Raw genomic sequence first — 23,312 nt, 5'->3', positions numbered from 1 at the left:
TCGGTCTTTGTCTCTGAGCCTTTATGTAGCTACATGCTTGAAGCAGTTCACAGTCAGCTCTATTTGGCAGTGCTAAAGATTCAGAAACCATTTTATGTAAACGTTCGAAAGCAGTTGGCTTTTTATTATTTTAACTGTAGTTTTCAGGAAAAATTTAGGTAAGAGATAAGAGGGAAGTAACCTTTGAAATTCTTTAGTCTAACCCTTTAACTTCCGTGAGTGACCAAGACAGAATTTCTCCTTACAATATCATTACAAATTCAAGAAGACAAGAAATGAGAACCAAGAAAGGTATCAATTAGGAGGTTTGATCCAATACCAAATTCTCAGAAGTAACATTAGACGATTTGTATAGCAGACAGTAAGGAGAATTACTAATGAGATCTTGAGAGTTAAAGGGTTCATATGATTTAACCCTTTAAACCCTGAGAGTTACTAGCATCTAATTTCTCTTCACAGCACCACCCCTGGATTAAACATTAAGGTCAGGAGAATAAAAGAAATGATCAACAACTTGACGAGCTCTTGACCATTAAACGAATTTCTCCCAGTCAGCACCATAGGGAGTGAACAGAGAACAATTTTGCTGACTGATTAAAATTTCGCAAGGCATTTGCATAAAGCATATTTGATCGATAATTTTGCCTTGTAGTTGCTTTTTCGGCAAAGGTTGATAAGTTGAACAAGCTATATTTACTTTCTGCTTCGACTACCGTATCATATATCTGTTTGTTTGTTTTTAGAATTTCTAAACATTAGTGAAACACATGGACACGGACTCTGGAACGTAGTGGAGCTGTTAGTCGTAAAAACAAAAATGTCTTCCTCACGTCAGAGTATCAAGATCTGTCAGCCGAGCCCTTTGTGTTGCATGGGTTATCTGGGTACTCACATGATCAAGGGGTAGATTGAAACCCCTCAAATAAACGCCCCTATTCTTTTTCACTGATATCTCTGTAAGAGTACCAGTACATTGAGATCAACCAGGTTCATTTTCCTTTATTGCTTACTTAAGGCTTATAATACAAAAACAGTGGTCTTTGTCTCAGTTTCTCAACTATTACGTCCATGTGAGCGCACAGTTCCTTCAAACGAATGATCTCGTCGTCGTCCAATTTTGTGACCACAATTGCTTGGCTGGTCGTTTTAGCCAGGAAGGATCCAGGGACAGCAAGTCCGTTTTCCAGTCTTCTTGATCCTCTTCAAATAAGCATGGTGCAATTCACAACGAACTTTTAAATACAGACAATTGTACCCATTTCCGGCTAATGAATGAAAGCATGTCATATTTACATCCTCTCATTAATTGAGCGGAGTTGACTAATTTACCAACACAGGAGCTACTTCCATGAAAATTACCAAGGAAAAAAAAAAGGACTGAGTTTCTTTAGCCCACGAGCATAACAACAACTAAGATTTCTATGACTTTCTTTTTCACCTAGCTTATTGGTAACAAGATGAACAGGTCATTCAATTCAAGACTACTCAATTTTGAAATACAGCACAGCATGGCACTAGGTGCTGGATTTTCTGCCCACTCATTTTACTTCTACTTCAAATCAACTCTGCTAGTGATTTCATCCTCCATGATGTTGATATATGTCCTCTGGAACAGAAGAATCAAAGCGATGAAAAAATGACAGGTTGGATACACGTAGGAAGCTCAGTAATGAGAATAGTGATAATGGATAATAATGACAAAAGGAACAAGCGAGCGGATGAGAAAAGATGAAAAACAGAACCCAAGAAAGACCAATTAAACCTAATACACACGACTTTTCCTTTGGATGTAATTTTAATTTTAATAAGCCATTTACTACGAAGAGAGTTTCGATTTTTGCTGCCATTTCCTTGGACTTATATGACTCCTCGTTAGATGCAAGTCTCTCCGGCATTTGAAAACTGAAGGGGTTGAAAAAGTTTCCGCGTAATCTACTCAAGTGTAATGAATTGAAAAATGGAAAAGTTGAATGAGGAAGGAAGCAGTAGGGAATGGCTTAAATCCAGTTTCACTCACCTTTACTTCTCTTAAGAGGTATTCTAGCTCATTCACGATGTCAGTAAACGAAGGTCTCATCAAAGGATTCTCGTTCCAACAAGAGCTCATTAACGTATACCTACAAATGCATTGCATCATTCTTTAATTTTGAAGACCTCTTTAGTCAACTAGCTCACTCAATCTTCACCCAACCAAACTACGGAGCTTCCATGACAGCGACATCCCAAATAGGTAGAGTTCCCATATCTTACGGGAGGCAGAGTATTTCGTTGACCCAGTCACGTGACAAATGCCTCAAGCTACTTAAATAATGGAAAAAGTGTCAACTGTTAACATGTAAGCAAATATATGTAAGAAATAGACGGTCTTACAAATGATCGAAACACTTACAGTTCTTCCGAACATTCGTGAGGACGAGGCATCCGATAACCCGTAGAGAGCCGACTTACCAGGGAAAGTGGTGATTCGATGTCAGGGTATGGCAACTCACCTGTAAAGCAAAATCAGTAACGAAGTTTGCTCGATGGTAATAGCTTTAAGTTTAAAAACGTAATGGATTATTAACGTGTTACTAACCGAGCCGAGGTTGTGGCAGTACGGACTGAGCGCAGCCAGGTGCGCACTAAAACAACCGAGGTCCAATATTCCACAGTAAGACTCGAGCAAGCGAGGTTAGTCATATAAGTAGTTTCTTATGAGTCACTCGGACCAAACTTGTTAATATTGTATTCGCCGACTTTCGCCAACGAAAATATGCAGTGTATAATCGTTTTCTTGGAACGGTCAGTATGGACAAACCCCGACCCGAACTAATGACCACTGGCCGAATTTACTGAATTCACTGAAGGCTTGAATTTACCAATTTACCTCAGGACCACTTCGCCAGATGATAAAGAGTTTTAATATAGCTCTCCTAGGCATAGAAATCATCGAACGTTTATAGACCTACCATGTGTTGCTATTTCCGAAAGTAGTATGCCGAACGACCAACTGAAAATGATTAAGAAAAAGAACGCGTTCAGTTAAGGGTATCTACTGTTTTCGGAAAATGAAATAGCGGAATTTTTGAAAATAAGTGTAAGAATTTAACAAGTGAAAGTTCATCATAAAAATTATATATATATATATATGCCTCGTATATATATATATATATAACTTTTAGGAATTCTTAGATTCCAAGCGGCCACTCAATTGTAGGTTGAAAGTGTACCAGAGTCGTGAGTTATCACGGTATAAGCCGTCGAATGATATCAGTGGCTGATAATACGATCTAACCTGGCTTGGGATACTATTAAGAGGCAATTTGTTCAAGATATATACATGGACATCGAGTGGAATACAAGGGAAGGAAAAAAGGAGAAGAGGAACTCCTCTCCAACATTGTTCTCGGTACGTAAAAATCTCAGCGGCCTTACGTGCCTCAATCTTGACCAAACATATTGATGGTGGACAAGGCTACCCCTTCCACGTCAGACAACGTAAGTTTCTTTTTGTTTACTTACACATCGCTCTTGGATGTATAAACTCGATCTCGAAGAGATTCCAAAGACGACCATCTCCATGGAATTTTAACCTGTTGATAAAGGTGTAAATGTATCATTACGTAATATTTAATGAACAAGCACAGAAGGTATCATGCCAAACAAAGCGTATGCTGGCCTAATTTAGCAGGAAATAATTAAATCTAGCCCACGATAAGGTTCTGACCCTCTAAAGTGATACTTACATGTACTGTTTTTATAGTGAAAGAGTGTAGACAGAAAAAAAGTGGTTTATGATCAATAAATAGATTTAATTCAGGGTTTCTTTGAGTTGAGCTTATGCGGCCCCGGAGAAAAAATGAGTGGTCATATTTAAACAGAAATTTAAATTTCCTGCGGCTTTCAACACAAGAAGAAAGATTAATAATGAGTGATCCAGTACTAACACATGAAGTTTTGATGTATAATCCATCGTCTGAGATGTTCCTTGCTAATCCAAAGTCTCCAACTTTTGCCACCTTGCTTGAATCAATAAAGACATTTCTCGCTGCAAGGTCGCGGTGAATGCACTGAAAAGAAAGTTGCCGTTCCGGATTTCTATTACACAAATATTATACCAAAGCATGTTTAGAATGAGTCGAATTTTCACCAAGAGTAATCGTTGAGATAAATTTTTTGGGATTTGCCAACCTTCCGCTCTTCTAAATGCTGCATTCCCAAGGCCACCTGCAGTGCAATGTTCAACAGCTGTCGGTCGCTCAGTTTACAGCAGACATTTGCATATTCGTTACTTCCGTCATCCTTGCTCTTCAAAAGGCTTTCAAGGCTACCACCTCGGACTAATTCAGTAACAACAAAAACTGTTTCTGAGGAGAGAAAAGTTGGCTATCAGGAACTCGACGACGGCTTACGGGCTGCATGAAAGAGAGTTTACGAAATCGCAAAGTTATCTTGTCATTAACTGGGACAGAAAAATTAGAGGTTTCAAAGAGAAAGACATAACTCGAAAAAATTTTCACGCGACCGGAACTAACCCCAATATCATAGTTACCTTGTAAACTTCAGTAAAAAATAATTACCGGTGGTAATTTTTTTTTGCGCAGGTCGGTGAGACTGGGGATAGATGCCCATTCTATGCCATTTGTATGGTCGAACGAAACCTTACCTCCGTGTACCCATGCTCCAATTAAATTGACAATGTTCGGATGTCGGCCAGCTTGTTTCAGAGTCCTTATCTCGTTTAACAGCGCGGCTTTCTCAAGTGCGCTTGCATCATCTGCATAAAAACCGTGAAAAGATTTTAAGTTAAACTCCTTCAATTTCCTTAGAGAATACCGAGTGTAATTAAATGACTTCAGAAGCTTATGATGACATTCAATGGTCTCAAAAGCATCTACGTCATCGTATTTACTTACTGATTCCTCCTGACTGTAGGAAAATTTAAAACTTAGAAAAGATCAGTGCGAATAGAATAAGACTCCTATGCATACCTTTTAACTTTTTTACTGCAACATCAATAACGTTTCCGTTCTTTCTACCACAACGACCTTTGTAAACGATTCCATATTCCCCTTCGCCGAGTACTTCTTCAAGCACTTCGAGATCATCCACGTCTTTCGCGCATTCTTCTTCAAGCGCTGTGTTAAGAGATGTTGGCATTTGATCGCCACGTTTGTAGCTATCCATGCCACTGTCTTGATGCGGAATCAAGTTGACATCATTACGACCATCTTGAGCACTTAAATAACCACTGCGTGAGTTTAACAACTTTTCTGCCTGGTCTTTTTGATCAAAGATGGGATTTCTGAAATTTTTTTCTCCAACATCTGGTGGAGTAGGAATCTTGCTTCCCTCTAAGAGCATCGAATCGGCACTCTCTTTGTCTTGTGTGGGGTCTTTTCCCTTTGGCCGCATATTGGTATTTTGCTTTTCATCATCTAACAGCGGAGCGACATTATTTACCACTAAAGTCGCTGAACCGTTCTCATTATGATTCTCATCTTCCGCTATCCCCTCAGCCAAATCTTTGTTGGCCATGCAGACCACATAAAGTTCTCCCTCATCCCTGTTACCCTGTTATTGAAATGGATAGAATGTCAATATCTTCAACAGATAACAGTTCATGGTCACTAATGATTTGGTAATCGAAATGCCCAATCATTCAAAACAAAAAAAATTAAGTATTCTTTCCGATTTCATTTAGCAGCAATTTAGTTGAAGAAAAAATATCGTTTTGAGAGTTGGACAAAGTTAATTTTTAAACTTTTCTATCTTAACATCAGTATGCATATTCCCCTTATTGCTCCTCATACATTCCCTCAGGTGCTGATGAGGAGAATTTGTTTCATAATCCAGAACTTTTCTTGTTGGTGACCATTTCCTTTATTCTCATCACCTTAATGTGCGATTTGAGGGTGATATTATAAGGAGAAATTAGATGCTAGTCACTCTTAGGGGTTAAACAATCTATGAAAAATACCTGGCTATTTTGTCCTGCACGTCGATAGAAAAACGCCATGGTGCACCCGCACATGATTGTCATTATGGTGCCACCAAACACACTAAGCGCAGTAATCATGGAGACTGAACGATGCCGATCTTTTCTCAGTGACACTTTTGCTGGATACAGCAGTTGAAAGATGAGGAAAAAATTGCATACAGTGAGAGTCGGCAAACTTAAGAATTTTTCAATTACTTATAGTTCCTGTGAAATTTCACACTGAGCTATGTTGCATAATTGCCCCTCACGGAAATTGAACAAAAAGTTACAAACCGTACCAATGTGCGACCTCACCTAGCTGCTTAATGAACAAGAACGCATATTTCGATGCTATTTCTCCAGCGCTGCTCTTTTTAACACAATCATTTTTTCCGTCGTCTTCTTCCTTCACTTCTCTTATTGACAGCTGACTTTGAATTATTTTTTTGTCATCCAGTAAAATTGGAATTACTCTTGCCCTTGGGTTTGAGTTTGCAGCATTCGAATTATTGTTCTTGACCCATGTGATATTTGGCTTCGGAAGACCAGCGGCAGAACAGTTAAAAGTTACATTGGAACCGAAAAAAGCAGTTTTGTAGGGGCCGGCTACGCTTAGCGAAAATAAATACGACACAACAACTTGTATGCGTTCAGATTCCTTGTATTCTTGTAAAGAACGATTTACATACGAGGATCTATTCGGCGACGATTCGAAGTTGCTGCTTCTAACAGGATTGCCTCAAAATCCTTAGCTAAAAACTAAACTTGACAAAAAAAAGGCAAAAAACTACAAACGACGCCCAAGCAATGCACACGGTGCGAGAAACTGCGCCCTAGGTATATTGTTAGCGGCGCTATAGTGTGTAAGTACAAAATTCAACTAATTATACACCCTCTCTCCCCGAAAGATGACAAGGGAGTCTTTCTAAAATTAACGCAATTGCTGTTCACAGAATTGTTCTGGCTTGAAATGGTTTGTTTTGTTCTTCAGTACGGTTCTGCAACTTCTCCGCTGGCAAAAGAGGCTTTCTAACGTATCAAGAAAAGCGGATCAGCCTAAAGTTGTGTCTCTGTGGTATACTCCTTCTGTTGTTCTAACGATTAATTGACGTACTATCCCTTCACTGTCCGAGAAGGTCCGCTCCACTTAAGCTTTTGGCCTCTGCTCTCGAGGCATGTTCCTGTCTGCCATCCTAAAAACCAATTCATCAACTCTGAGGTTAGGCTTCGGACATAGCCATTTCTGTCGCACCTGGAGCGTCGGCAAGTACTCTTTCGTCCATCTGCACCAAAATTCGTTTCCGAGAAGATGAATATGTTCCATCTTGCCTTGAACTTGTCCGACTCTTCAAACACGTCTAGGAAAAAGGACGGGTTTCTACGTAACAGATGAATATGGCTCGGCATAAGTCTGGCAGTTCACTCGACACTGAAATTATCGGTCTGTCGTTCAAGATTTTCTCAATTTCTACCAAAAACGTTCACAAAGTTTCATCGTTGAGAAGTCGCTCTCCAATTAATGAGTACAAGATTCTTCTGATCGAGCTTCTGAGTCTTTCCCAGACTCCCCCTCGGTGGCTCGCTGGTGGTGTATTGAACTTCCATTCAATTCCTCTATTGGTCAAGGCTTGGATCCTCTCTTGATCCCACACTTTCTAAGCCTTAACAACGTCCAATTCGGCTCCTCTGAAATTAGTACCGTTATTACTGTAAATAACTATTGGGGGACCTCGTCTACTAACAAAGCGCAGAACTGCGTTGATGAAGTAATCTGTATACAGGTCTTCGGCTACTTCAATGTAAACTGCTTAGTATCTTAGGCAAGTAAACATGCATTCGAAACGCTTGGTTAGGGTGGCATTCTTCCTCGATCTTGTCTAGGGCCCACTTCTTGCGTAAAGCGGTCCAGAATAGTCTAATCCTACGGCAGCAAACGGATAGATAATCCTATGACTGTCAGAAGAGCCGTTGTCTTATTTCTGCTAAGACATTATAGACTCCTACGTGTCCATTGAGATGGTGATAGTGACGAATTATTAACTCAGTAACTGGGTGCTTTCCTGGCAATACCACTGGGTACTTAGCATCGTACTTTAGATCTGAATGCTTCAATCTTCGTCCGACACGCATAATATCCCTTCTTCTTCAAACGGTTTAAGTCAGGCGAGTCGACCTGTTATCACTGACTTGTCAATGTCTATAGGAAATGAATGTCTCTGTACAACCTTCAGAATCCTCTTTCTCTGCTTCAGTCACTTTGGGCACTGATAAAGGGGTGGGACTGAGCTTCAACTCTATATTTGAACTTGTGTTTCGTTCAGCCCGTAATTTTGGACGTGTAAGTCTGTGTAAAAACACGAATATGCCACGCGACTAATCTTCGCAGCCGATCCCATTTAGGATAACGTTGAAACAGGAAACACCAAAAATGTTTTTGCACGATAGCTGCTCCAACCGTAATCTTCGCTCTTTTAACTCCTTCGTCGCTATCTAGGAGTACTTCTGAAGCTTCTCTGGGCTGCGGGACCATTCTTCCTCGTTTTTCTATAAGTATTCTGCCCCATTTCAATGTTTCCACATTTATAGTTTCTTGGTCTCCGAGGCTTTTATTTCTCGAGAAGGATAGTCTGCAGGGTTGTGATCTCACATGGCGCCACTGCCTTGGTTCTGACTCTTCCTGTATAATGGCAACAAAGGTAACAAATCTTCGCGTTTCGTCGGCAATATACTTCAGAAATATTATCGAATCGAATCACTCCAGTAAGTAACACAGTCAATCCTCAATCTTCCTTCGAGTTACTTAATTAAGATCTTCTTTATTCAGGTAGCTGCGGTTGATTCTAACTACGGCAAGGTGACTGCGTTCTTCAGTGGTCTCACGCGCGATTTACCCATGACGAAACTGCAATGCATCTTTCCTTGAAATGAGGCGCAGATGTGAGACTGTTCCATAACCATTCTCTTGCGACGCATCAGCAAAATGATGTGGCTCTGCCCGTGCAACTCTACCAAAGCTTTCTGGCTTGAAACATCTCGAGATCCTGAATCCCTGCATATTCATAAGGCCTTCTCTCCACTTTCTCCAACCTAGACGAATTTCCTTTGGGATATTGTCCCAACTTAGTTTTAATTTACACAATTCTTGAGCTATTTCTCTTCCAAGTTGAAGTAACGAACTGGCAAATCTGAGTGGATCGTGTACGGTCGCAATCGAGGATAGTACTCCCTTACGATTCTAGCTGTCTCGCTCGCTAAAAACGAAGTCGATCGTATCACGTTCTACGTCCCAATGGATTCCTAAAGCCTTATCCAGAGGCAAATTGTCGGATTTCAAATCTAGATCCTTAATGTGCGGAGCTCGTTCTCCCACTAGAACGCTGACAAGACATCACGACGGTTTGAAATCCATTTTGGGAGCTGGAAGCCTCCTCTTCTTCCTCTCGAAAGGGAAGTCGAATCTGATAATGCCCCGTTCGTGTCGCCACATTCTTCATTGTACATGCGCTCCAGTTGTATATCAAGAACTTCACGCTTGTTGTGTATTATGTTCTTCCCTCTTGTCTAACAGCAAGTTGATAATTTCTGGATGATCGCTGCCTATCAGGATTGTTACTCTTTTATCTCCTGTTTCGGGTACACTGATTTCAGTAAAGTGAGGCTACTTCCTTATTTCTTCGTTGATTGCCATATGTCTTAGCTTAAAAGGAAGACTCCCTGCGGTTAAAACATGGCTAAGGTTGTAACGTTCAGCTGAACCTGAAGGTCGGTCCTTTTGTGTTCACAATTGACTGTCGCCATCGTAACACTAGTCAGCTTCATATCATTCAAATCTAACTCCCGCACAAGGCCCTCGAGGCAGGAACTAGCATCTGACCACGAACACTCACATGAATAAATATCCCTTTGGCACCATTACGACTACTGATTTTAACTGGGACAACCTTCAAGCACACTCGAGGTCGACTGGTCCCTACCACGCCCACAGTAACAGGCACACTAAGTGGAGTTGTAGTGTTCGGAGGATTATCTGATCCAATCTTAGCGGCTATTGACCCTGGAACGTAGCGGAGATCTGCGAAAGTTCCTTTTGCTGCACCATTCCTTTCAGCACTTCGAAAGGTATCATGGCCGTTAGTCTTGATGCCACTCCCATTTCCGTCGGCTACACTGAAATGGATTAGATATAATGGTCTTAGCCACACCCTGGTTTTAAGCATGGGAATCCTTTTGGGACACTGTTCCGCGCTATGTCCCTGTGAGAGACATGCTCTGCAAAGTCGGTGTTGTCTTACAGTCTTTGAACGATCCCTTAAAGAGGAACTTATAAATATCCGACAGCTCCAGACTCCATGCGGTCCCGAGCACTGTGGACACTTCAGTGGAACTCCGATAGGTATGGCGGTGCCCTGCTAATCTTCTTCACTGTGGGTAGCAAGTGTTGTGACTTTAAGCGTGTAATCTGCCTTTCCTTTGGAAGATTCCTTACTTTCCCTCCCAGCACATGGAGAAAACTTTAGTTCTTTTTCATGTCCATTTTTGAAACGTTGTCCTGCCTCTCTAAAAAAACTAACAAAATCCAAATACGCAGCTCGACCTTTGCTCTTGATGAGATCTCCTGCTCTATCGACCCACTTTCTTTTAAGACCTTCATCGGGAAGCTTTCTCATTAACGAAATTATCACATTCCCACTGAACTTTATTAACTCTACTTTTGGTAGCGATGGACCTTGGTTGATCCCTTGTTCAATTGTTTCCAAGCTTCTGACTGCTGCGCAGAGGTTAGTGACTAAGGAGAGAGGTACGGGTACTGCATTGGCAAAGGTAGGTCTGCTGTGAAACAAATGCTGGGTAGATTTCAGTTGCTGTTGCTATAATAAGTGGATGTTGACCGGAAACTCGCTGGTGATAAGCTCTCAATAGTGTACACTGGTGGCTGAATTGTGTCAGATGCAGGTATTGTAGTTAGTTAAGGAGAGTGTCGAGTCAAAGAGCTAACTAGGGAGTGAGATTCCCTCCTAAAGCTGACGCCGGTGACCAAAATTGGACTCAGATGGAGGCCTTTTTTTATTCTGTCATCTTTTTCTCCCTCCATTCATTCCTCATACCTGGCAACGGTTTCTTCTACTTCTGTTTTTCAACTCCTGGGCTTGTAATCAAATCTTGAACGACATTCCGACGTTTTCACAGTTCTCCTAAATGTCCAGCTCTCCGACGCCCAGCATGGACAGCTCTCTCAGTGTTGACTTCCTCTTCATACAAATCTCGCTCGGTGCTTTCTTCCTAGTTTCCATAGTTGAACCTCGAAGATTTTCGCCAACAGAAATTAAATCCACGTAGCCTACGGCTAACAATGGCCATACATCCAAGTTTCTACCGATCTCGTCGCTCCTAAACGCGTTGACTTCTGACAATTTATTCGGCGCCTCTTCAGCAACATGACGATTTACTTTACGTGCGATTCTTCAAAGACAACTGTTACCTTCGAACTACTGGCCGATTTTCTTTTCTTTTTGCCAGTCAGCTGATGACAAACCACTCATGTAAACAGATCTTGACATAAGAACTCTAACTTTGAATTATGTAGGGGCCAGCTAAGCTTGGCGTAAATAAATATGACACAACAACCTGTATACATCCAGATTCCTTATATTCTTGTAAACAACGATTTGAAATACGAGGATCTATCCGGCGACGATTCGAAATTAGTGCTTCTTACAAGACAGCTTCAAAATCCTTAGCTTAAAACTAACCTTGACAAAACAACAGCAAAAAAACTTCAAACGAGGCCTAAGTAGCGCACATTGCGGCGCTATAGAATGTAATTAAATTCAACGAATCATACAAGTTTGGTTCACCGGATCCTCAACAGTGCTCGCCCATTCATCTGAAAGCAAAGATGTGAAAGAAGTACGGGAAGCAAATAAAAAATGTTGATACCCGGTAAGAGGAATGAAAGGGAAATACTGTGCATTAATTAAGTATATTTAAAAATTGCCTAAATTTAAAAAAATCTAAAGCACTTTCCCTTTTGCCAAAGTTTCTTTCATCCCTTTCCAAAGAAAAAAATGGTCGATCCATGATAAAACCTGATGCCAAGTTAAGAAGTAATATACAGCATAAGTCTCACCTAAATCCTCTATGGACAAGAAAGCCGGGTCGGATGCTTTTTCTCCCACAGTATTATTTGCAACGCAGTGATATTTTCCTTTATCTTCTTTCTTTGCATCTTCTATTACCAGTTGGCTATGAATTTGTTTGTCGTCCAGGGCAGTCTTAATGTATTTTATTCTTGGGTTGGACTGTATAGCAAGTGGATCGTTGTTTTTTATCCATGTGATGGATGGCATGGGAGAACCTTTGGCGGTGCAGTTTAAAGTTACGTTGAAACCAGCAACGACGGTTTGGTTCTTTGGATCCTCGACAGTCTCCGGTGCTAGGAAAGCTGACACCGACAATTCCAGATGACAGTAAAAATTTTGTTAGGAGAACATAAAAAAAGGAGTAAGAGAAATGAAAGAGAAATACCGTGCATTATTTAAGGATTTTCACATTTAAAAAGAGAACTTAATTTTTGTGAATTCTAAAACTGTTCCCCTGTGACCAAAATTTCTTTAAAGTTTCTTTCATCCCTTTACAAAGAAAAAAATGGTCTTTCCATTATAAAACCTGGTGCCAAGTTAACAAGTAATATACAGCATAAGTCTCACCTAAATCCTCTATGGACAAGAAAGCCGGGTCGGATGCTTTTTCTCCCACAGTATTATTTGCAACGCAGTGATATTTTCCTTTATCTTCTTTCTTTGCATCTTCTATTACCAGTTGGCTATGAATTTGTTTGTCGTCCAGGGCAGTCTTAATGTATTTTATTCTTGGGTTGGACTGTATAGCAAGTGGATCGTTGTTTTTTATCCATGTGATGGATGGCATGGGAGAACCTTTGGCGGTGCAGTTTAAAGTTACGTTGAAACCAGCAACGACGGTTTGGTTCTTTGGATCCTCGACAGTCTCCGGTGCTAGGAAAGCTGACACCGACAATTCCAGATGACAGTAAAAATTTTGTTAGGAGAACATAAAAAAAGGAGTAAGAGAAATGATAGAGAAATACCGTGCATTATTTAAGGATTTTCACATTTAAAAAGAGAACTTAATTTTTGTGAATTCTAAAACTGTTCCCCTGTGACCAAAATTTCTTTAAAGTTTCTTTCATCCCTTTACAAAGAAAAAAATGGTCTTTCCATTATAAAACCTGGTGCCAAGTTAAGAAGTAATATACAGCATAAGTCTCACCTAAATCCTCTATGGACAAGAAAGCCGGGTCGGATGCTTTTTCTCCCACAGTATTATTTGCAACGCAGTGATATTTTCCTTTATCTTCTTTCTTTGCATCTTCTATTACCAGTTGGCTATGAATTTGTTTGTCGTCCAGGGCAGTCTTAATGTATTTTATTCTTGGGTTGGACTGTATAGCAAGTGGATCGTTGTTTTTTATCCATGTGATGGATGGCATGGGAGAACCTTTGGCGGTGCAGTTTAAAGTTACGTTGAAACCAGCAACGACGGTTTGGTTCTTTGGATCCTCGACAGTCTCTGGTGCTAGGAAAGCTGACACCGACAATTCCAGATGACAGTAAAAATTTTGTTAGGAGAACATAAAAAAAGGAGTAAGAGAAATGATAGAGAAATACCGTGCATTATTTAAGGATTTTCACATTTAAAAAGAGAACTTAAATTTTGTGATTTCTAAAACTCTTTCCCTTTGACCAAAATTTCTTTAAAGTTTTTTTCATCATTCTCTAAAGAAAAAAATGGTCTTTCCATTATAAAACCTGGTGCCAAGTTAACAAGTAATATACAGCATAAGTCTCACCTAAATCCTCTATGGACAAGAAAGCCGGGTCCTGTAAGTGCTGACCCGTAACGTCCGTTGGAATGTAACGAAATACATCTAGCCCGCTTAAGTACCAAATGGATACTATCTGAGGCTAATTTTCACCTGAATTCATCATCATTCAGGGCAATAATATAAAACTGTTTCACTTCAGGATTTCTGGCGGCGGAAGAGTTGTTTCAAGTTTACTTATATTCTACGCAGTTGCTTGGATTCCGCCGTAGTTTGGAGAAATGAGTGGTGTCACGCGATAACATTTCCAAGATTTGACTCACCTCAGCAGATGGCAAATGTAAATTATTTTCTTTTTCTACTTATTTTTCATCTTCCTTTCTCTTTTAACACCATATAATTCTAATTAGGATGGTATTTGAGCGCTTAGCAAGGTTTAAAGTGACATTTACCACGCTACCATGGACGTATTGGCAACAGAGTGTTTCGCCGAAGTAGCACCATAACGGTAAACACTGCAACTTTGAACGCTTTGTACAAGGTCAATATACTTTGGTGGAAAAATGTTTTTCCAGAAAACGTAACGTATATCCTTCTAATGTCTGATTCACCACTGTGATTGCCTTCAACAGCGTTGGATTTTGTAGAAATAATTATTTTAAAATCATCTCCAACGTTCCCTCTAATTTGATATGCAATATTTGAAAATTTAATTTTTCATTCGCTTCTGCAATTTTTCGATGTTTATCGAATGATGTTTCATCGAAAGGCCTTTTTCTTCATAACTGCGTAGTTTTCTCATTATTTTGTGTTGCGATAGTGATTTTTTAACCGGTTTTTGAAAGTGAATATTTTGGGACAGATTTTGCTACAATCAGACTTAACAAGTTCGCGGCTCGATATTTTTGGTTTAAAGCGAAACTGAAGCAAAAGAAATTCATTTTAAATAGTATTAGGTAACCTCTATTTGGAAGATAAAAATCGGCCGATTTTAATTTTTAGCCAGAAATCATTGGTCGTTTCTTAGGCTTAGGGCCTCTTAAGAGTGCTGTTACTAAAGGCAAGTTTTCACTGGCGACGGAGTTAGAGTCGGAGTCGTAGTCAGAGTCGTAAGAACACTTTCAAGCGAGTGAAAACTGAAAAACAGAATCATAAGCGGAGTCATAAGCTCGACAGAATAGGACTCAGAAGAATCAGAACGGTTTCGTTTTTTCCGTGGTGAAAACTAGGTTGTTGCAGTCGCGAGCAGAATCGGAAAAAAACAACCAATCACATGCCAGTTCTCAGGCCCTTCCAGCACAGTTTTCCCCCTACGACTCTGACAATTCTTCAAAAGGATCGTAAGCGACGGAGTCGTAAGTGATAACGGTATTTCTCTTCTGATTCTGTCGATTTGATTTTTACTTGATCGTATCGCTCTTTGCTCATGTTCACAAATCCGACTCCGTCTCCGTCTTCTTTCAATGGAGAGGAAGTTAGTCTATAGAAGGTAAATTCCAATGCGCAGTTTAATGCACCTAACACTCGGCCACATTCCCCTCTCTACTCAACAACATTTAGAAGTCCCTTTCAATTTGAAGTATCATGACAGCTGATTTGAATGGCAAGGCGCGTGAGACTGAAATTACAAGCTACCCAGAAAAGGCTGATGGAAGTAAGCAGATAAGAAAAAAATCACTCCCCTACTCTTGTTAAATTTCAGTCCAATTTTTGCCATTAATTTATGTAAATCATTTCGTGTGACGAGAAGCAAATCAAAGTTACAAAACGTTTTGGAATAGCTGATAAGATAACGCGTGGGTTCCAGAAGGAATAGGTCGTCCTGTGTTGCTCTTCAGGCTACTGTTGTTTCGAAAATCGCTTTTGGTACGGGTGCGAAATGACTCAACTGACTTGGTACGAATCGACTTTGGTGCGAAAAGACTGGGTACGAAACGTCTGGTAACCGTTTTATTTTGTTTCTCGAGGAGATAACGTTAGTGTTGTTGCTTACCTTGTCCAATTTCGACAGTTTTTCGCGTGCAATATCCCTCATAATCATTTTCTGCCTCACAAGTGTAATTTCCAAACTGTGCTAAAGTCAACCCCTTGAGCATTAATGTACAACGAAGTTCTTTTCGTAGTTGAGGATTTATGCATTTGACTCCAACTGGGCTATTCTGAGGATCATACCACTGAATATACTTGATCCTTCTCCTAGTAAATAGCTCGTCCTCAGACCTTGGCCGCGCTATACAAGTCAAATTAAGAGCTTCTCCCACAAAAAGTGTGCGACCTGGTGGACTCGAGGGGATCTCTATTTCAGGTATCACTAGACGGCAAAGAGAAAATTCCATCAATAAGTTTATCAGAAAAATTTTGGTTTGATCAGTGAGGATGTAACCTTAATTAAGTTGAGCAAACACACGCAAAAAGAAATACACATGGTTGCCACTAACCAGCCTTGGTGTTACATTTCTTTGTCGTTTCTGCGTATGGAAGGTTGCTTAGAGTACTGGTAACAAGCAATAGCAAGAGACAGTTTCTAGCGTCTCTAAGCCAATGTGTCTCTAGCATTCTGTTCGTTGGACGTGCGCTCAGATCTCCACACAACAGGTGCCTAAACGTAAAATCGACTTCATAAGGGACGAATCGAAGTGATGGGAGGCCGGGAAAGATGGGATAAGATGGGGCAAGAAGTGACTGCAATCTAAGGAACTGAAATTATGAAGGATAAAAAACTATGGACACGTGAAAACTTCGGGAAAGAAAATGAAATATCTTATATCTGTAAAACTTTATTACAACTCGTGATGCAACCTGTGATTAAAAAATCCGACTCCCGCTTCGCGGTCGTTCGATTTTGCTAATCACTCGCGTGATTACAAACCAAATTGGATTCCACTCAGTCATGCGGTCTTTTTGAAGCTCGAATTAATGGCTTATAAGGTCATTTAAATGCGGCCCGAGATACGAGGATGGTGGCAGCCAATTCCACTTTCCAACAATCTCCTCTTTTTCTACTGCATTGTACTTACTAATGCAAAAGCTAAAAATGCTACAGGTAAAAGGTCTTGTTGCAGAAACTCGATGTTTGTGACCAAACAAATACAGTGAACGTAAATGACAGCCCGATGGCACATTAGCAGTCTCATGCAAAACGTCATATCTTATTACCTTGGCAACCAGTCCTCACAAAACTTTATCAAAATGTAAATTGAATGTGTATGATGACTCATAAACAGAAGATCGAAGATAAAAAAATTAAAGGAAGAGGTAACATTGAGTCACTCACCCTTCGTACTTGTATGTACTGTAATGTTGTACTTGCGTGGTTCCTGAAAAAGCTCAGATGTTGTTTATTTGAAAAAAGTGTTCTGTTTTTCACTAACTACTCAAATTTATGGATGTTCATGACATTGTTGCACAAGAAGACAGCTCTGGTCGATTCTCACAAAAATAAAGTAGTATTTGACGACTGATAACATAATAACAAAAATAAAATGGTAAAGGAGAGGATAAGGGAAACGAATATTCAACCCACCTCCAGCCGTCCTCTTGTCATAGCAGACAGGAAAAACGAAATATGATAATATGCAACTTTCTGACTTAAGAATAAATGCGAAGGAAACAGATGTTTTTGACTACAGATGTCATAATTTGAGTGTTTTTCGATCAAATAACATTCCTGATCATTTTATTTAATCCTAAATAAGGACAAGTAAGGCTATGTTAACAGACCGGTAGAGCCTCTATTGCTGACTGTTAGACATATAAAAGAGTGTGATTAATGGTGCCGAAGTTTTAGCTGGCTATAACTGCAATAGAAGCTTCTCCATAATCGCTACCAAAGTTTAAAATCATAGAAAATAATTATGATCTCCACGGTACCAAAAAACTGGGTTTCTCGCTATAAATCCACTCAAAGGAATTGACTCGAAAACCATCTGTGAACACTTTTATGGCTGTGGTAACGTATTTCTTTCTGTCATGTAAATGTTAATTTTCCATATCCTTCAACAGCTATGTAACTCATTGAATATTAGGTTGCAATATTACAAAATAAGGAGTACCCATTTTGATGCTGGCTTAGGTTTTTTATTTTTCTGTGAATTAGACAGTTACAGTCCTTATTTATTTCTTTTTTTTTTCCTTTTTTTTTGGGTTATAGAGAAGAAAAAATATGCGTAGTTGCTATCCCGCATATAATTAGTTAGACGCGTTATTGAAAAAATGATAATTATTTTAGAGCTTCATCTCTGTCACAGTTAAATACGTCAATTTTCTGGGGATCGCTAAAAACAAATTCATTAATTCTACTGAGCCGAGATCAGACCAATTTGGAAGTTCTATATATTCTTAACCAACATTTTTAGCAGGAATTGGAACACAATACTTATTTGCTAAGTCAAGGAAAGTAATTGATAAAAATCAGTTGGTGTAGTCATCCTACATTAAGTTCGGTTTTCTACTGAGATACGTGATGTACATATTAACAAGAAGGCTTTAATTTGACTTTGCGTGATGCAAATATTGCTTTCTTTATCTCAACGTGCTTCATCAGGCGTTTACACTAACCCGATAGATCAATTATTTCTTTTTTTTTTCCCTTGGCACCCAGAAGTTATTTAATGAGGAACGAAATGGAAACATTTTTTTTCTATAAGTTCAGACATTTATTACCTTCACAATAAAAAGATTCTGATAGAACCTTTGAAAACGAACGTTTTGCAGATTCTAAAGAAGAGCCAAGGCATTTGGAGGGAACATTGCCCATCGTCGTCGCCCAGGAGTTAGCACCAAACGCCGACGGCGATTCGTGGCAATTTCAGAATTAACGCAGCCGATCCCAGAATTTTTTTTATCATAACTATTTCTTTATCTAGACAGAAAGTTTTTCATTATACCCATGGAGAGTTTATTTATTTAATAACTTCCTTCTTATCTTTGAATAATTATAAGGCGCACGTCAAAAAGCCGGCGGCAACGAGGACATGGCAAAACATAAGATCTATAAGCAGAACATTGCCTCAGCACGTGTGTTTTAAGCCTTTGTACATTTCTTAGCCATCCACCGTTAAACAACAACGTGGAAGCACCAAAATTTGCGTAGTCTGAGAACGGGAACCCCGACAGAGAATTATTTACGTTTCAATTTGCAACTTAACGCTGCTGACATACGCTATACTGAGGTTTAGAAGTGGAACCAACAATTTCGCGAGATTCTGCCTTATGAATTTATTTTTAAAACGACGTCTTCCTTGTTGTCGTCCCGATTGCATAAAGTCCCTATTGAATATACGGATCATTCGAAGTTTTTATTTTTAGGGCAGTAGCACGGCCAAAATGGAAGGCCTGGCCGAGAAAAACCCTCACGAGGTTTGATAATTCATGATATCATGCGAAAACTGAACTCATTAATTGTTTTATTATAAAATTTTTAAACAACCTGCCAAAGAAAACACTTCAAATGTTTGAGAACACGACACGAACGAGGGGCTTGGAAATTAGGCAGGCTTTGAACTCGAGATGATAACCCAACATCTGCTGTACATATTGGGTATCATGTCAACTTTACACGCTATGTCATATTGATTGTATGCTCACGACCAATTGGATGACACAACAAGCATATTTTGCTTTATTTTATTGACCTTATAAAAATTTTCTAGAATTAATCCAGAGTTTTGTCTATATCTGTGGAGGCGCTTTTCTGTTTTCTCTACCGACAAAATTAAACCCCCCCCACCTCCCCCCCTTTTTGCAGTGGATTCCTTTGAAAAATCCTTGAAATTCAAGTCAAACACTGTTTTCCTTTTAGGATCTTAAGCGTTTTTATTGTACTCGATCTCTCTTTAAGTCTCGATTAGATTAACAAAGTAGCCCGTCCAGGGATCAGGCGAGTAGTTCACGACCGAATTGTAGTTAGGTAGAGCCATTCGTGGTAGGTGTTAAGGTGTGTGACTTCAACTTTTAGTAGTGATATCCTTTCCAGTCATACCAGTTGACTCCGTCGGCATAAGATGAGTGCGCTCCGTGATGGTACAGTCCATTCAGGTTGGAGCGATGACAGCCATCGTACCACCAAGCTCCTTTGTAGGTCACAGCACAGCGATTTCTGTCCTTGTCTTTGGTTGCGAAGGGCTGGCCACGATGAAGAGAAAGAGAATCGCCCGCAGTTCCTGAAAAATGTGAAGTCATTAAGGCCGCGGAGGAAATGTTTCCCATGATGCCATGCAATTATAAATAAAGCCCATCGACGAGCTATCATATCCTGATTTATATATCTGCACTGGCAATAGCAAACATGTTGTATTCGGCGTAAGCAGTTTTACCTTTGGTGTCCATCAGATGTACACGGATCTTGTTCTTTATTGTTGTTGTAAGACGGTGTATCTTGTCCAGTCCCAGCCAAAACTCACCATACAGATTACCAAAGCTATTCTTGTAATCGGTCCAGCGGCGATGGAAGTCAACCGAGCCATCCAGTCTCCTCTGAAATACTGTCTCCCCCCCTCCCCCCCCCCCCCACCGGCCGTCGTTTGGTCACAGAAGACTTAAAGGCACCGAGACCATCAGGGTCGATTGTATAAACACCGCTTGTTGTTTTACCAGATTTGTACAGCTCAGCACAGTTCTTATTAACTGTTGGAAGACATAAATGGATTTGCGCGAGAATCGTAAGACTTTGTTGATAACATGACAAGCTTCTCCATTTGTCTTTTACCCTCAGTACAGGTGTGTCGAGATTCACTGAGTGTCTTGTTTTCTTTGATAGAAGCAATGTCGTTTTGCATTTCGAGAAGTGTCTCTTTTATTTCCCTAGGGAGAGTTTCTGTAGATTCTTCCGAGATGAGAAGAGGTTAATCAGGACAGGATAGACAAGATTAAAATCCATAGGATTTCCTTTATCTGAGGAACAATTCCAAAAAAGGGGAAAAGAAAAATGATGATCTAGTGTGAACTTACCTTTACATAAAATGTTTCTCGCTTTGACAATGCTGACTTTGATTTTATTCATTTCCTGAAGAAGTGTTCCAATCTTTTTGTTTGGTGTTCCTGCATTGAGGCTGAAGTAGACATTTTTACATCGGTTTGTGGGTGAAGAACTGACTGAGGTATTAACGCTGTTACCTGGCTTAGCAGACGTTTGACTCACCACGATATAAGGGTCAAGAACAGAAAACTGCGATAAAAATCTGAGAAAACAAGAGTCATCATACTTATTGAATGTTGGCTCTAGTTTAATTGTCGATAACTTGAGGTTGTAACTGACTGGTTAGAATGCAGAAGTAACCCATTTTAGAACAACAAAGTTAGTGCGTCATTGAAATTATTGCGAGAGCTTTTTCGTGTTATCTTGCTCTTTTGAGCCCACTGTTAACGTCATCAGTTAAATTTAAGTCACCGACGGAAAAATTTCCCTCGTCTTCGACTTGAAAACAATGAAGGCATCTTTGGAAAAACTTTTGTAAGACCTTATTCGCTCTTTTCCGAATATGATAATTCAGTCAGAATTTTGAGTGCGCGTAGTATATATTTGAATCGTGTTAGTTTATCCAATCGACCGTAAGGTGAATACAACTTATGATTATTCATCGAAATCATGGCGTTAATGGTCTCTTGCATTTCTCATCCTAAAGAAACACAGACTTAAAACCACACAGATCATATGAATGACTGCATGAGGAAAATGGTAAACTGTTGTTGACTGTTATCATTCAAATTTCCGTCATTGCTTTTTGTAAGGTAAGCCCTTGGCGAGTGGCTTTGTAGAGGGAGGTAATTTTCAGCTTATCAAAATGGATTGATTCAGCTGAGACCTGCTGTAGTCGTTGTAACGACTAGAAATTAAGATTTGTTTTTTTCCCGTTAATATACATGAAATAAATATGAGCACTCTTTGCTACAAGTTTCTGACTTGAAAGGCTATGGCCCTAAAATTAGACATGATTATGGTATATAACAACACTACACGAACTCGTCGTGTTTTCGTGTTCAGGATATTTAATAAGCGTAAACCTAAACAGTGCTTTAATTATTTTTAACTTTTGTTGTGAACTGACCGTTGAATCAAGCCCGTCCATTTTTTTTCATGAAGCCGTTCCATCATCACTGAGTATATAGCAATTACACTATTTTTTTTTACAGCTCAAAGTTTATGTTCTTGTTTTTTTTTTTCTCCGATGGAAGAAAAGTTGGTTGCCTATAAAAGATAAATTAAAAACATCTCGGTGATTCTAAGCAATTAGTACATAAACAGATAGGAATTTTAGTTTTGTTGGCGGAAAAATTTTTAAAACTACTTATCTCGTGAGTAACTGAAGGCCATAGACTCTCTTCGTCCTTCATTCTGCTTAACGCGATATCCGGTGAGACATTTAGTCTTTTGAAGAAAAAGCGGAGCCAGATTCAGACAAAAAGTATTTCACAGAAGCCAACGGGATAGACAAATCACCTGTATGCCACGCTAAGTGAATATCATAGCTACATCGCTAATCTGCGAGACTAGCTTCAGACCCATATTCTTTTCGTTCACGACTTCCACTATCCTAATTAATTTGCTTCAAAGAGAGAAGAGTAAATGACAAATAAATTTGAGTAAAGCTAAAATCACATCTATTCACATACTATTCATATGAGTGCGTCGGTCTTTGTCTGAGCCTTTATGTAGCTACATGCTTGAAGCAGTTCACAGTCAGCTCTATTTGGCAGTGCTAAAGATTCAGAAACCATTTTATGTAAACGTTCGAAAGCAGTTGGCTTTTTATTATTTTAATTGTAGTTTTCAGGAAAAATTTAGGTAAGAGATAAGAGGGAAGTAACCTTTGAAATTCTCTAGTTTAACCCTTTAACTTCCGGGAGTGACCAAGACAGAATTTCTCCTTACAATATCATTACAAATTCAAGAAAACAAGAAATGAGAACCAAGAAAGGTATCAATTAGGAGGTTTGATCCAATACCAAATTCTCAGAAGTAACATTAGACGATTTGTATAGCAGACAGTAAGGAGAATTACTAATGAGATCTTGAGAGTTAAAGGGTTCATATGATTTAACCCTTTAAACCCTGAGAGTTACTAGCATCTAATTTCTCTTCACAGCACCACCCCTGGATGAAACATTAAGGTCAGGAGAATAAAAGAAATGATCAACAACTTGACGAGCTCTTGACCATTAAACGAATTTCTCCCAGTCAGCACCATAGGGAGTGAACAGAGAACAATTTTGCTGACTGATTAAAATTTCGCAAGGCATTTGCATAAAGTGTATTTGATCGATAATTTTGCCTTGTAGTTGCTTTTTCGGCAAAGGTTGATAAGTTGAACAAGCTATATTTACTTTCTGCTTCGACTACCGTATCATACATCTGTTTGTTTGTTTTTAGAATTTCTAAACATTAGTGAAACACATGGACACGGACTCTGGAACGTAGTGGAGCTGTTAGTCGTAAAAACAAAAATGTCTTCCTCACGTCAGAGTACCAAGATCTGTCAGCCGAGCCCTTTGTGTTGCATGGGTTATCTGGGTACT

At 39.5% G+C, this 23,312-nt stretch overlaps 1 protein-coding gene across 2 annotated transcripts; it reads right to left on the bottom strand.

Annotated features, from left to right (window-relative positions):
- Nucleotides 1–979: 979 nt before the first annotated feature.
- Nucleotides 980–17,339, bottom strand: LOC131795850 (fibroblast growth factor receptor 4-like). 2 transcript variants are annotated; one of them, XM_066168098.1, is made up of 16 exons: nt 17,074–17,239; nt 16,238–16,398; nt 15,793–16,110; nt 13,247–13,561; nt 12,667–12,981; nt 12,087–12,401; nt 5,960–6,099; nt 4,971–5,553; nt 4,646–4,756; nt 4,171–4,346; nt 3,927–4,049; nt 3,502–3,572; nt 2,949–2,989; nt 2,390–2,489; nt 2,018–2,117; nt 980–1,606 (listed from the first exon to the last, which is right to left on the bottom strand). In XM_066168098.1, exons 2-16 carry the CDS (start codon nt 16,353–16,355, stop codon nt 1,550–1,552), a joined length of 2,883 nt encoding a protein of 960 aa, XP_066024195.1. In that variant the 5' UTR covers nt 16,356–16,398; nt 17,074–17,239; the 3' UTR covers nt 980–1,549. The 2 variants fall into 2 exon arrangements, with proteins under 2 accessions (XP_066024195.1, XP_066024193.1); XM_066168096.1 differs by lacking the exon at nt 980–1,606 and adding an exon at nt 17,323–17,339 and having other exon boundaries at nt 1,619–2,117; nt 17,074–17,116.
- Between the last annotated feature and the right edge of the window lie 5,973 nt (nt 17,340–23,312).

The sequence above is a fragment of the Pocillopora verrucosa genome, chromosome 1, assembly GCF_036669915.1.
Source record: "Pocillopora verrucosa isolate sample1 chromosome 1, ASM3666991v2, whole genome shotgun sequence".
Classification (NCBI taxonomy): Eukaryota; Metazoa; Cnidaria; class Anthozoa; order Scleractinia; family Pocilloporidae; genus Pocillopora; species Pocillopora verrucosa.
This window is presented reverse-complemented; position numbering and strand designations above follow the sequence as displayed.